Source organism: Peromyscus eremicus, chromosome 1 (assembly GCF_949786415.1).
Source record: "Peromyscus eremicus chromosome 1, PerEre_H2_v1, whole genome shotgun sequence".
Lineage (NCBI taxonomy): Eukaryota > Metazoa > Chordata > Mammalia > Rodentia > Cricetidae > Peromyscus > Peromyscus eremicus.
Genome location: NC_081416.1, coordinates 124,196,486 through 124,210,219, shown reverse-complemented (window position 1 = coordinate 124,210,219; position 13,734 = coordinate 124,196,486). Strand labels below are relative to the sequence as shown.

General features: G+C 49.9%; 1 protein-coding gene across 2 annotated transcripts in view; it reads right to left on the bottom strand.

Annotated features, from left to right (window-relative positions):
- The window catches only part of St8sia2 (ST8 alpha-N-acetyl-neuraminide alpha-2,8-sialyltransferase 2), a 70,754-nt gene extending 61,640 nt beyond the window's left edge, over positions 1-9,114 (bottom strand). For both annotated transcript variants that reach the window (XM_059253318.1, XM_059253319.1), the window contains exon 1: positions 9,017-9,114. In XM_059253318.1, the coding sequence (XP_059109301.1) occupies positions 9,017-9,114 (98 nt within the window). The remainder of the gene's footprint in view (positions 1-9,016) is intronic.
- Positions 9,115-13,734: the final 4,620 nt, after the last annotated feature.

Sequence of the window (13,734 nt, the reverse complement as noted above, 5' to 3'; positions counted from 1 at the left end):
TAGAGATGGCTGTAAGCTGCCATGTGGGTGCTGGGACTCAAACCTGAGTCCTCTAGAAGAACAGCCAGTGGTCTTAAACACTGAGCCATCTCTCCAACCCCCCTTTTGTTCTGTTTTATGTATACCCGTAAGTGAGATTGCTAGATTGGCTAGCATGGACTCTGTGTTAGGGTTTTGGGAGGGACTGTCCTGCTTTCCATGGTGGCAGCAGCATTTTATATCCTGTGTTTGTAGTTTGCATGATCATGAGGAGATTGTGGCTTAGGAAACTGAGGTTCAGAAAAGGGGGACACTTGCTTGAGGGCACATAGGTAATAAGTGTTTCACCAGAATATTATTATTCCACCACCCAATAATAGCTCCTTGTTGGTATAAAGGTGGAGCCTGCTGAACTGCATCATGGGAAGTGAGTACAGCTCCAGCGAGAACCTAGTGTAGAAGTAAGGTTCCAGGTGGCATCAGGAAGAGATTTATATGAAGACTCAAGTCCTCACTCTGCCACAGTTGACAGCATGGGTAGGCTGTGGAAAGGGCTGTAAGCCATGGCTGTTTCCACACCCATCTAGAGTCTTTTTGGGAGGCCTTCTGTAAGCATGTCCAGACACAGACAACATGACTGAAGTTCCTCTCACTTTTCTTCTTGCTTCTCATAGATAAACGTTTTGCTTAGGACACTAGCTTGGACATCTTGCACAGTTCACTTGTCAAGTCCTAGGAATGCACTTAGAGAGCCTCTGTGACGTATAGAAACAGCAAGCCAAAGCCACCTGCCCAGGCAAGCTCACTCTCTCCAGACACCATATGCCTCTGCCTCTATTATTTAAACTGTCCTGGCACATATCACGAAAGAAGGTGTGAGTTACCCTAGGTATCGCTCCCCCAAGTGAGGCCAACACTCTTAGCCTAGAAACTAGAGATTAGGAAACCTAACAGCAACTACTCAGGTCTTACTGGGCAGTGTCCAGGTGTGTCTGGCCTTTCCCCAGCCTCGGCTGAACCGCCAGACCCCAGTGAAGTCACCACGGTGCTAGACCACAGATCGTCCCCAAGTCTGTCCTACAGACTCAGAAGTTTCCAGTATCGTTTTACAAACCTGCACTGTGGCACAGAAAATGGAACAGAGTGTAGGAGGTCCGGCACAAGATTAGAAGGGTGGTATAAAAATCTTCAGTACCAAAAGGTAGCTAGGAGCAGTGAGCCTAGGCCAGAGCCAGAAAAACACAGCTCCTCTTCTACTTGCTGTGCAGTCACAGGAAGTCCTGGAACCTCTCTGAGCCTGTATTACTGCAGATGGGCAAACAGTACAACTGGGGTGCTTAGTGAGGCTACCAAAGTGAGCTCTCAGAGGTGTCAGGCCCTGGAAATGGGGCTCCCTGGGATGAGCCATCTCCCTGCTGAAACCTAGCCTTTCCCCATGAGCAATCGGTCCTTCTTTCCTTACCAGGCTTCACGGGCCTGGGGCAGCTGGCAGTGTGAGCCTTTCTGTTCTTCTCCAGAAGAAAATCCCTCCAGGCCTTCATCATGTGCCTTGTTTCCTCTTCCCTCAGTGAGTCAATCAGTCTCCCTCTTCCCCTCCCTCCCTCCCCCCCTAACAAACACCTTCCTGAGCCATTGCGATGGGAGCAGCTTGGAGCAGAAGGCTGCTGCCCCCCCCCCCCCCCATTCTGTGTGGATCTTTTCAGCTGTCATGACCGATTATGTCCTGGGCTCCAGCACACCACCCCTGAAAGCCCCACCCCCAGCATTGCTGCATCTGCATAGTCCTCGCTCACACAGACCTTGCTGTTTTGGAGACAAGAGTATGCCCATTTCCTTACTGGATGCCACTTAATGCATCACTTTTGCAAAGTTCTTGTCCTCTGGGGCCTGGGTCCAGATCTTGCTTCTGCACTTTGCTAGCTGTGTGACTCTGGATGAATTACTTGACGACTCTGTGCCTCAGTCTCCTCACCTGTGCAATGGGGATAATAATGCCATCAACCTTATCAGATTGCTGTGAGGCTTAGATATCTAGCACCCACAAAATGACTTTGTCCTTACTGTCTATTGGCACCTTTCCCCGGACGAAAAAAAAAACAAAAACAAAACCTGTGTGTGGAGGGAGGCTGCATCTTCCAGTGTGGTTCCCACCCTGAACCTTTAGGAACCAGATCTCAGAATATAAGATTTTAAAAGCTGGTAACACCAAAAACAAAACAAAAACAAACAAACAAAAACTGTGCTTGGCAGGCATTGGTTCCCAATATGTTTGGCCAAAGAGGAGGCTTACTGGGCCACCTACCAAGACTTTCTTCAAAGGGTGGTCGTCTCAGTAGCAATGGCAAGGGCAGCTGGTAACTGGAAACTGCCTAACTCTTCTGGTGAGCTTTCTCTTCCTTTTTTTGTTTTTTTCCTTTTACATCCTTTGTCCTTTCTACAGATCAGCATTTGGGGGGACCACTGGTCAGGGGGTGTCAAGGGGATCGCCAAGCTATGAATTAAGAAGCTACAGGAGCAGAAATTGTATCTCTGAAGCTTGGGGGGTGGGAGAGCTGGGGAGTAGAGCAAAACGCTGGGTTCCTTCTACAATAGCAAGAAAGCACAGGGAAATCCCCTTGACAGAGTGGAGAGCCTCCCTCTTGCAATGCAGATTTACAACTCACACAGCAAGCAAGGCGTGATGCAGGATTTTCCAGGGAAACAAATCAGCTCCCCCAAGTGCTCGTGAGTATTGTCAGGAGGAACACAGCTGCCTGTGTGTAGTGCAGACGCGCTCTGCTCTCCTCGGCTGAAGGCATTCTCTCCACACTACTGTGAAGTAGGTGACAGCTGAAGCTGAGCAAATTCAGGGACAAACAGGTCCCGTCAGGACACTGGACAGCCTCCTGCCTGGGTGATGAATTGCGGGCAACTGGGGAGAATTTAAAACCAGCCCAGCTGCCACCTAAGAGAGTGACTAATCTCAACGCTTAAGGACGAGACTAGCATAGCAGAGATACCAAGACCTAGACAGACAGGAAGACAGCCACTGGGGACGTCACTCTGGCTGACCTCTAGGGAGAGACCTGTCTCCATCACTCCCTCCCCCCAAGAAGGAGACAGCCACAGCTACAGGCTCACTGGGCTGTGGAGTTCCTGCTATCCTGCCATCTGCCTGTCTAACTCAGTTTTGCTCCAGGCAGCTGTGAGATCTGATCCTCCTGAGCTCATCTAGATCCGTGCAGCATCCCCAGCCTTGACGGGTCATCACAATCCTCTCATTCGACAGCGTTTTAAAAATAAAAGCACTACTTTCAAGTACCCATAAAGAACATTTGGAGATAGTACACGTGGGGCGGGACCTTGCATTCCTATGTGGGCCGTGTGTCAAAGATGTCCCTTTCAGTGTCCTTCCCAGGCTGTACCCTTCATGCAGCACATGGCAGAAATGCCATGGCTTTCTCATCAAGTGGGGGTGTTTAACTGTTGGTTGAACAGTGGGGATATTTTGACACAGAGAAACTAGGACCTAACTTTGCTAAACCCTAAGCCTGAGTTTGTGCATTCAAAAGATACTTCACATGCTTCATTATCTACCAGGCATTTCCAACTTGGGGCCCTGGAACACATGTACCCCAGGATAGTTATGAATGCAGCTCATGACAAACTAGTACACTAACTAAAAACATTACAATTTTTTTTTTTTTTTTTAGAAAATAACTTGTTTTGAAACTTGATCAAGTGGGGGATCACCCTCGATCTTAAGGGTGAACTTGTAGATGGCAATGCCATTTTGCAACGTCAAAAGGTCGGGAATTTCTGGACCATGTAATTCTCAGAAGGAGCTGGGGCCATGGGATAAATAAAACACAACTGTGAACTCTGTCTTCATAGGGTGCTGACATGATGGGGTACTCAAGGTTCATATGGGATGAGCAACTAAGGCAGAGAGAGAGAGAGAGAGAGAGAGAGAGAGAGAGAGAGAGAGAGAGAGAGAGAGAGAAGGTGCTGGGACTGTGATGCAAAGGAGGTAGTGGCAGAGCAGTGGAGAGAAAGGGACCTGGGAAGTGGGCAGGGAGAGCAGGAAGAATGTGTGTACCGGAAGTCCCAGAACGGAGGACTGGCATGTGCAGAGGTATAGAAACATGCCATCATAGAACAATGTAGAAACTTGTAAGCAATACAGAACAGAACAGGTAGAGCCACAGAAGGATGAAAGAGAGGCCGTGGCCAGGTTATATCCACCTCTGTGCATTCTCTACTTAAAGAAGTGAGAGCCTTTCTAGAATGCAACTCTTTTTGTCAAGTATTTATAATTTTCATTTTTCGCCATTCCCAGTTTGTAAAACCTGAACAGTTTTAAAACCTAGCAACTCGGCACTACAAGGGGAAAGAGGCCTTGTGCATTGAATTGGTTTCCAAGACGGATATCTATTTACAATTTAAATTTGATGCTAGAACAGTTGGCATCAAGGACTCGGAGCAAGGGAGTTAAAACCAGAACGTCTTTCTCTTCTATTTTATCTTTTAATTGTGTTTATGCTTGGGTGAACTATACTAGGATGGAGGAGAAAAAAAAAAGAACTTCTCCCCCAATGAAAAGGACCACCTTGAATAAACACAAACTCTCCTCACAGAGCTAAGGATGTAACTGCCCAAGGCCATGTTCTTCTGCATCCACCCAGACCCCTCCTCTAAGAAGTGTATTTCACCTTAGCCTTCCCTGGATGGCAGGGGTCATTGCATGCTCACAGAGGCAGCCACAGTGATGAACAGAGCTAGTCCCGCCTCCTCAGTTACTTTCCCAGACATGATTGGACGTTTAATAGGGTACATTTAATAGGACCCTGGCATGATGTACTAGATGGCATCAACTCTGACCACTCGGATATCCATTCTAACACATCAGTGCCAGAGATGGATCGGTTGCTAAATTTAATCTTCACAATCACCCCTGCTCTGGATGCCTGGATACAATCAGGGAAGTCTGATTCAGTTGCCATTGGAGGCTAGTTTGCAAGAGAAGGAGAGAACTATCACCTCCAGAAGATTTAGCCCACAGTCTGCCTGACCTCTGGCCTATGCAGACCTGGGGTCAAGTACTAAGTGTTTCATTACTAGCAAATTAACTCACAGCTTCAGTTTCCTTCCTGATAAACTAGGGGTAGCGGCACTACCCAGGAGATGGGTAGAGTGATGGGTCAGTGAGCTGATGCTTCAAGGTAGTCAGGATGGGCCTGGTACACAGTAGCTCAATGAACAGTCGTTATTGGTGCCACTGGTTGCTTGGCATTGGGGTACCATGAGGATAGAATATGTTAATGTCTTGGACAACTAAGAATAGCTCTCAGCTCACGACTACTCAGTTCATGCTAAGCATCATTATCATCCCCCTTAGGGCCCAGAGTGGGATTATTAAGATCACCAGCTACTCATTCATCTTTTAAACAGAGTTCTATAGTGCTCTTATGATTATAATGGTCATCTGTTGACTATAGTATTAGGTGGTAAAGGTGGAGATCTGTGTAAGGCTGCCTTACATGGAAGCAATCAGGGTATGGCTTAGATATTTTATATTACATCAAACTAAGCATAACTGATAACACAGCGAGCTGTTTCTAGAGGAGGAGCCCTCTGTGGCCTGAGGACCTCTACCTGCGCCAGACTGGGAAAATTCATACTTCCTGAATGACTTCTGTGGGCCAGTTGTGAGGACAATGTGGTAGACATAACAACCATGAGCCTAGGTGACAACCAGAATGACTCAGTTTACCTAGTAGGTGTGTCAAAGCTGCAACCCACAGGCACCATGCACGCCCAAGGAGCTATGAATGTAGTCCAACACAAAATTGTAAACTTATTTAAAATATCCCAAGTTTTTATTTTGCAAGTTCTTTTTGGTAACTAGACAGCATATTGTAAACTTTGCAGCTGATAATGTCATGTCACGCTATCTAAAGGTTGAACATGCCTGATACAACACGGGCCAACTCTTGTTGGTATGTGGCTGCTTCACGAAAGCCCCACTCAATTGCTGACTCAGAACTTGAATGTGCTCCTTGCTCACAGGCAGGCCTCCTCGGGTGCTTTGCAGAGAATTTGTCTTTTTATGTGTTTTCCTTTTTCGTACAGTCCCAGCTGAATGAGAACAAGAGTGTTGGGAGTGGAACTTTGAAGAGACTCCCTCAGAAAAAGAGATGTCTCTCAGATAAGGCCTCTAAAAGAGAGCTTTACTCCTGGTAAGTTAGGACCATGGAGGCCACCAACCTGAAATCTCATTTTCTAACAAAGAATTGAAGATTTTGGAAAAATGGGTCTCTGGGCTGTGTGTGTGTGTGTGTGTGTGTGTGTGTGTGTGTGTGATTTACTTGCTTCTTTCACTGTTTATCCCTTAATCCTTGGAAAACCTATCCCTAACGTCATTCTGTCTGTCTTTCTTGCCTAACCACTAGATCTCAGGATCCCACTGTCTACTGCCTTCCAGAACCACCACCCCCCCTTTTTGACAGGACCACAGTTCTCTCTGTGGGTGATTTATTATCCTTTCTAGCACAGGTAGCAAGAACTGGTACAAGAGCACTGTGGTCCTGAGTAGGATTCCAGACCATCCTGAAAAGTACAGGGCAAGGAAGACAGAATGCTCTTGACATCCTTCCCTCCCAGCCTCTGTGCTGGGTCATTTAGCCACACCAAGCCCTTGCTATTCACATCTGAGGTGTTTCCAAGGACTAATGACTGTTAAAACCTCACTCCTTAGCTGAAAGATGGACGAGTGGGATTCTCAGGCTCCCTACCCCAGATTGTTCTTTCCTTCTCCGTGCAAAGGCAATATAAGTCTACCCCCCCCCCCGACCCCCGCCACCCTGTATTAAACATAGATGGGGCTGGCTGCAAATGGAACTAGGCTATTGATACCAATCATGTGGCAGAGACAGTACAGGCCCTAGGTAACTACATCAAACTAGGAGAAAGTGGTGGTGACTGACCAAGCCCCATCAGCCAGAGTACCCAGGGAAGGTGCGACGACCCATGTCAGTGTGGGCTGGGTGACAATTTTCTTCCTAGGATCAGTCCAGCTAAGGGGGCAAAAGAAAAAGAAGTCGGGATCCCCAAGTGAAACATGTCACAGAGACTATGCTCACAGCATCCAGCTCCGAGTTTTCAATACACTATATGTCAATGCCCCTCTGGAAACTCCTGATTGCCTGCTGGAAGAATTTGACTGTGGGAAGCAGAGGCTTCAAAATGCCTTTGGCAGGAAAGGGAGACACTATGTGTAACCGAGCTTCTCATTACATTTTAAAAATTAAAAGTCCCTGGCAAATAGAAGGTGCTCAGTAAAAAAAAAGTTCAGCAAATTGATGAGCAAGGGTGCTTGCTCATGGAAGCAGCAGCAACGTGTTTTTATAACAGAACAAGTGGGCATCTGGTCCTTCCTTTTCTCATTGTCAAAGGTCACCCCGTGATCTGGACCAGGCAGAAACCCGGGAGCACAGGAGGCCCGTCTTTCTGTCACTGTGTCTTTCATCGTCCCAGAATGTGACTTCACCAATTTCTGTTGCGACCTGTGGTTCTCTGACCACACACCAGGAGAACAGCTATGAAAAAGTAACCTGTTTCTGTCTGTGTGTAGGAGCTGGCGGCACATAGTGTATTAACTGAACACTTGTGAAAGTTCTCGGAGTTCTTGGGGAAACCGAGGATGAGGAGAATGACGCAGACAGGGGCTCTTGAAGCATAATGGAGTCCACAGGATGAATTTTGAGTTACAGAGAGGGACAGTGTCAGAGCGAAAGCAAAAAGCAGGAAGAGACACCTGCCTACAGGTTAGGGTCCCTACGGCTTCAGCATCTTGGATTCTGGACGCTCTCTGTTTTGGAGGGGCCTGACAGCATGGCGCATCCTCTGTTCTTGTGGATAACGAAGTTGGACAAAGGAGCGGCGCACGCAGCACGGGACGCTTGTATACTTGGCTTCTCACAAATCCCACAGAGGATCAGATTCGCCCCCGGCCCTGAGACCTCACCCTTTTCCTGAAAGCGGTGGCTACCTTAGAGCCCTGCTGCCTACATGCCCACGCTTTGGAGGTTCCGGACAGGGGTCGGGCTCCGCGTGCAGAAGTCTGTAGGGTCGGGCGCCAGCCTCAGCCCATGGGACACCTTGATGGTACGTCAGGCTCCTTTAGAGAGCGTATTCCAAGAAGTCCCGAACCCGGAGCAGCTCGAGGTTGTGGTCCCGCCCACCTCTGAAGAGATGGGGACTAGCTGAGATCGCGCGCTCCTGGGAACCCTGAAACCCACCGGGCGGCGTAGGAGACTTTCAGGCAGGGTCTCTGGCTCTCTGTGCCTACTGCGAACACACAGCAACCCAGGGTCGCCTGGGGCGTCGCTGAACATTCAAAGCCAGCAGAGAGCCCGGGTCTCCAGCCCCGCGCGCCACACCTTGAGCAGTGCCAACCCCCTACGCCGGGATCCTGGGCTGGCCGGCGGGAGGCGTGAGTGCGTACCCGTGTGTGTAGAGCACATTTCCCTTCCTCGGAGTCGGTGCAGAGTCTCCCTTACTCAGCTCCCGCCAGGGGATTCCCCTCCCCCAGCTCAGAGATCCCCGCGCGCCCCCTGCCCACTTTGCCAAGGCGAGAAAGCGGCCGAGCCGGAGACAAAGAAACTCCTGCCTCCCTCCACTCTCCGTCCTTCTACCCGCCCGAGACACTCCCCGGCGCCCTCCCTCGACCCCGGCGACACCGCGCGCACACACGCCAGGGGAAGGGACCGGGGGACAGGGAGCAGGGTGGGCGAGTCCGCTTTCCCCACGCCGCGCGGTTACAGCCGCCCGTGCACCCCGCCCGGAGACACCCCTCGGCAGCCGCGCCCCCATCATCCACTCCCCAAAGCGTCCCGAGCCCCTGACACTGCCATCTCCAGCCCAAACCGCCCGCACCATCCCTCCAGCGGAGCGACAGGGGGGCGCGGCGCACACAAAGCGGATGGGGAGCGCGGAGCCCGCGGGGAGGAAGAGATCCCGCCGGGGCTCGCGGCACCGGCCCGGGGCGGCTATTTACCCGATTTCTTCTTCGATCTCCGAGATGTCTGCGAAGATGAGGAAGACCACAAGCAGCGTGAGCGCGGCCAGCATCCAGCTCCGGAACTGCAGCTGCATGGTGGGGTCGGCGCCCTCCGGGACCCGCGCGCGGGCCGGGGCGAGGAGCTGGGGCTGGAGGAGCCTCCGCGCTCCACGCGCAGCGGGGCACACACCCTGCACTCTGGGCGAGTCCTGGCCGGCGGCGGCCGAGGCGACAGCGGCAGCGACAGACAGGGGTTGCTCAGGCGCGGCGAGCCCGCTCGCTCTCTCTCCTGCCCGCCCCTCCCCTCTCCTCCCTCCTCCTCTTCTCCCCTCCCTTCCCCCCGCCCCGCACCGGGCTCCCGGCGCAGTTTGACAGCTTTGCTCCGCGCCTCGCCTGGCCTCCTCCCACTAACTCCAGCGGCCAGCCAGCTGCCTTGGCGGCTCCCACCCGGGAGGGCTCAGGGAGCCCGCCACTGCCGGCCTAGGCAGGCTGGGCTTGGGCTATCGAAAGCGACCCGGAGAGTGAGCTGAGCCCGGGGTGGGGGTGGGTGGGGGGCAACTCGGAGCACCGGGGCTGGCTGGCAAACGCCCTCCTTCGCCTTCTCTTTGTCCAGCGCCCTCGCTTCCTCTCAAAGTTTTCCCGACACAAAGACTGACACCTGGGGACGGTCTCCAGCGCGCGGCGAGGAGGCGGTTTCCTCTGGGCTATGTTTCAGCAGTTGGTGAATTGAGAGGGGAAGTGGAAGAGAGGAGGGAAGAAGAAAAGGCTAAGACAGGCCCAACTTCAGCAGAGATGCTCATGGCAATTTGTGGGCGAGGTACTCAGCCTGCAAAACACCACCTCCTCTATGGCGCGGTCATCTCCATCCATTTATAGACCCAAGCCTGAGAGCCTGGAGGTCCCGAGTTGTTTGAAGTCATGGCTAGAACCCTCGGATCCCTGTGTAGTACCTGTTCTACCTCCAACAGCAGGCATAGTGCGCACATTGTGGCTGATGCCGGACAGGCTTCATCTCCCTAGCTCTTGCTCTTTTCTGGTTTAATCAATAACCCCCTGGAGTCCTATCATGATCAAAAGGCCTTCTAGAAAAATGCGGTTCCCACAAAGGAAGATGCCCCTTCCCCCACCCTGTACCGGACGGTTTCCCTGATTCAGACACTTCAGCTGGTGTTACATTAAGTGAGAAGGACCCACTCATTAAGTTTTACTAGAATTAGATTACAACACACACACACACACACACACACACACACACACACACACACACACACACGGCCCTGGCAGCAGTTGTCTTTTCCTCGGAGAAGGGTTGTGCCCCTTCCACAGTACTTCATTGCTTTCCCACCCTCCTGGCCATCATCATGCACGTCTGTTTCCTTCACAATGAGTCCCTAAGAGTAGCACACTTTTTTTTTTTTTCAGCAGTGACTTTCTGATGCTGAGCACCATGTTGAAATCACTCTCTTTGTCCATTACAAATAGGGACAAGACATCAGAAGAGGGAATCTCAGAGCTGAGGAGGTGGCACAGTCAGCAACCAGCTTAGTGCACATGAAGCATCTGACCTGACTTTGGATACCCAGCACCCAAATACACAGCTATACCCAAATAAGAGTGATGTGCATCTCTAACTCCAGTGCCGAGGGGTAAGGGCAGAAACAGGCAGGTCCCTGGGGCTTGCTGGTCAGCCAGTATAGCTGACTTGGCAAGCTCCAGGTTCAGTGAGAGACTGTCTCCAAAACTAAGGTAGAGCATTACTGAAGAAGATAGCCAGCATCGACCTTTGGACTCCATACACACATACATGCATGTGTGTGTGTGCACTTACAATACATAGTACGCACATGAACATGAACAATACAACACATACACACACACACACATACACATTCACACCTACTTTTTCTTTCCTGTCAGCATGACCATTGACGTGGTCTAATTTTCTAAGTGCCTTTTTCTTCTTGGGATTTGATGGGTCATTCAGGAGGTGTGTGTTCTTGGTAACATCTTGTTTTTCTCCATTTGCTTCGTCCACTCAGCGATGTTTATTGAGCAGCTATCTTGTGCCAGATTCTGTGCCAGAGACCAGAGATAACAGAGTCATGTCATTTCCAGCCCTCTAGTAGCCCTCTGTTCAGAAGGAAGGCTGACATGCCAGTGTCTGATTATGGCATAGGATATAAGCTACAGTGGAGTTGTGATCTCCTACTTGTAATTGATCAATAAGATCACTGCAAAGAGCAAAAAGAAACCAGCTTGGCCTCTGTCTCCCCTGCTCTGTGCCTTTCCTCCAGCTATGCCTTTTGCTTTTTTCTCTTTGTGTGTGTGTGTGTGTGTGTGTGTGTGTGTGTGTGTGTGTGTATACACATGTATGTATGTGGGGGTCTGAGGTTGGGAATCACCTCTGATGAATCTTCCATTTTATGCGATGAGGCAGGGTCTCCCAATCAAACCCCAAGGTCACCAATAACAAGCCTTGCTAGCCAGCTTGTCCTGAGAATCCCTGACTCTGCTGTCCAAGGCTGTAATCATGGAAGGGCTCCTATACCCCCTGGCATTTATGTGGGTTCTGAGGATCCCAACTCCAGTCCTCACACTTGCATAGTAAATGCCTTAACCACTGAGCCATCTCTTCAGTCCCCAATGATACTCCTTATGGTGACAGAATGTCATGAAGTAGTATCATGATGCTCAACTCATCAGTTCAGGGTGCCTCACTGCTTTAAATACTACTATAGTGTATTTAAATACTACTATAGTGTATTTAAATACTCCTATAATGTATTTAAATACTACTATAGTATATACTGTAGTGACTCTGCTGTCCAAGGCTGTAATCATGGAAGGGCTCCCATACCCCCTGGCATTTATGTGGGTTCTGAGGATCCCAACTCCAATCCTCACACTTGCATAGTAAATGCCTTAACCACTGAGCCATCTCTTCAGTCCCCAATGATACTCCTTATGGTGACAGAATGTCATGAAGTAGTACCATGATGCTCAACTCATCAGTTCAGGGTGCCTCACTGCTTTAAATACTACTATAGTGGAGACTTGCCGTTTTTTTGTTTGGTGACTCATGTTCTCATTCCAGGCTCAGCAGTGTTCCTCCTGTGCATACTCTAGAAAGGAACCATTCTGAGTGACCAGACCAGTAAGCCACAGAAACTTACACCAACACCATTCCTTATAGAGAAATTCATGTGCCCAGGCCCTTGGAGAAGGCTTCCAGGGAATGTCTACCAGAGAAAAAGAACTTAACAGTGTAGAGACTCTCTCCTTCCAATGAGGCATTGAGGTGGGATTTGGCTTGGAGTGTGGTGAGGGACTCTTACGACCACTCACCATAGAATATTATTTAAGGCAACTTAGGCACTCTTCTTCGGCCAGTGGCCTTAACAGTGACCTGTGCATACCTGCTGCCCTTGTTGTCTCTGAAACTTGAGTTCATTCCTGGTATTTGGAATGAGACTGAATGATTAGATTGGAAGCAAGTGTAAATAGCTACTGTCCTAATTAGGGTTTCTATTGCTCTGATGAACACCATGACCAAATCAGCTTGGGGAGAAAAGGGTTTATTTCAGCTCACAAGTCCAGGTAACAATCCATCACTAAGTGAAGTCAGAGCAGGGACTCAAACAGGACAGGAATCGGGAGGCAGGAGTTGATGCAGAGGCCATGGAGGGATGCTACTTACTGGCTTGCTTATCATGACTTGCTCAGCCTGCTTTCTTATAGAACCAAGGACCACCAGCTCAGGGATGGCCCCACCCACAATGGGCTGGGCCCTCCCCCCCAATTAAGAAAATGCCCTACATCTGGATCTTACGGAGGCTTTTTTCCCAGTTGAGGTTCCTGCCTTTCAACTGACTCTAGCTTGTGTCAAGCTGACATAAAACTAGCCAGCACAGTATCACAGGCACATGCTTGGTTTGACACGCCGATCGCTTCTCTCCTTCCATCTTGTTTAAGCAAGTCCCCTTTCCTGCATTGGATTTCTCAGGAAACCGGGATGTCCTACCACAATCATTTCTTTAGGCCAAGTCACTGAATGCTTGGGTTAAAATGTGGGACTTAATATGGGAGTGTCAGCAAATTAAAAGTCATTACCACTCATTAACATTTTAATTCGAATTAATAGAGTGTATTAGCTGTTCCAGCAACTCAAAGGGGCTCGGAAAGTTTGTATTCGTGAGGGATAGCATAGGAGGAGGCCATGCACACAGCAGTCAGACACTCCTTCTTTGCTACCCTTCAGGCTGAGGATTGGAGTGTCCTTTGAGACGCCACTCACAAGAGGTGGAACTCACCCAGAGCTGGAGTTCATGAACCTTCTTCAACTTTACCGTCCTTTATCTAAGTAACCCCCTCAATACAGTCCAGCTATGCAGAATTGTCACTCGAACTACTACACTGATAATAATTTGCCAACACCCTGCCTGGGGCGAAGGGACGTGTCAGATGGGGGCAGGAGTGTTTGTTCAGTAACACACTGACATTCATGCGCACATGTCACTCCAAGGCAGGCTGAGCAGTATTTCTCTTAGTTCTCTCAGACTCTGCCTTTCATATACGTAGTGTCATCTCCATTTTGCACCAGACAAACTGAGGCTCAGAAATGCTAAACTGCCTAAGTGGCTCTGTTGGTGGAGGGAATTCTGATTCAGATACTTCCGCCAGCCAGCCACAATCCCGGGAATGCCAAGGCTCCCCCA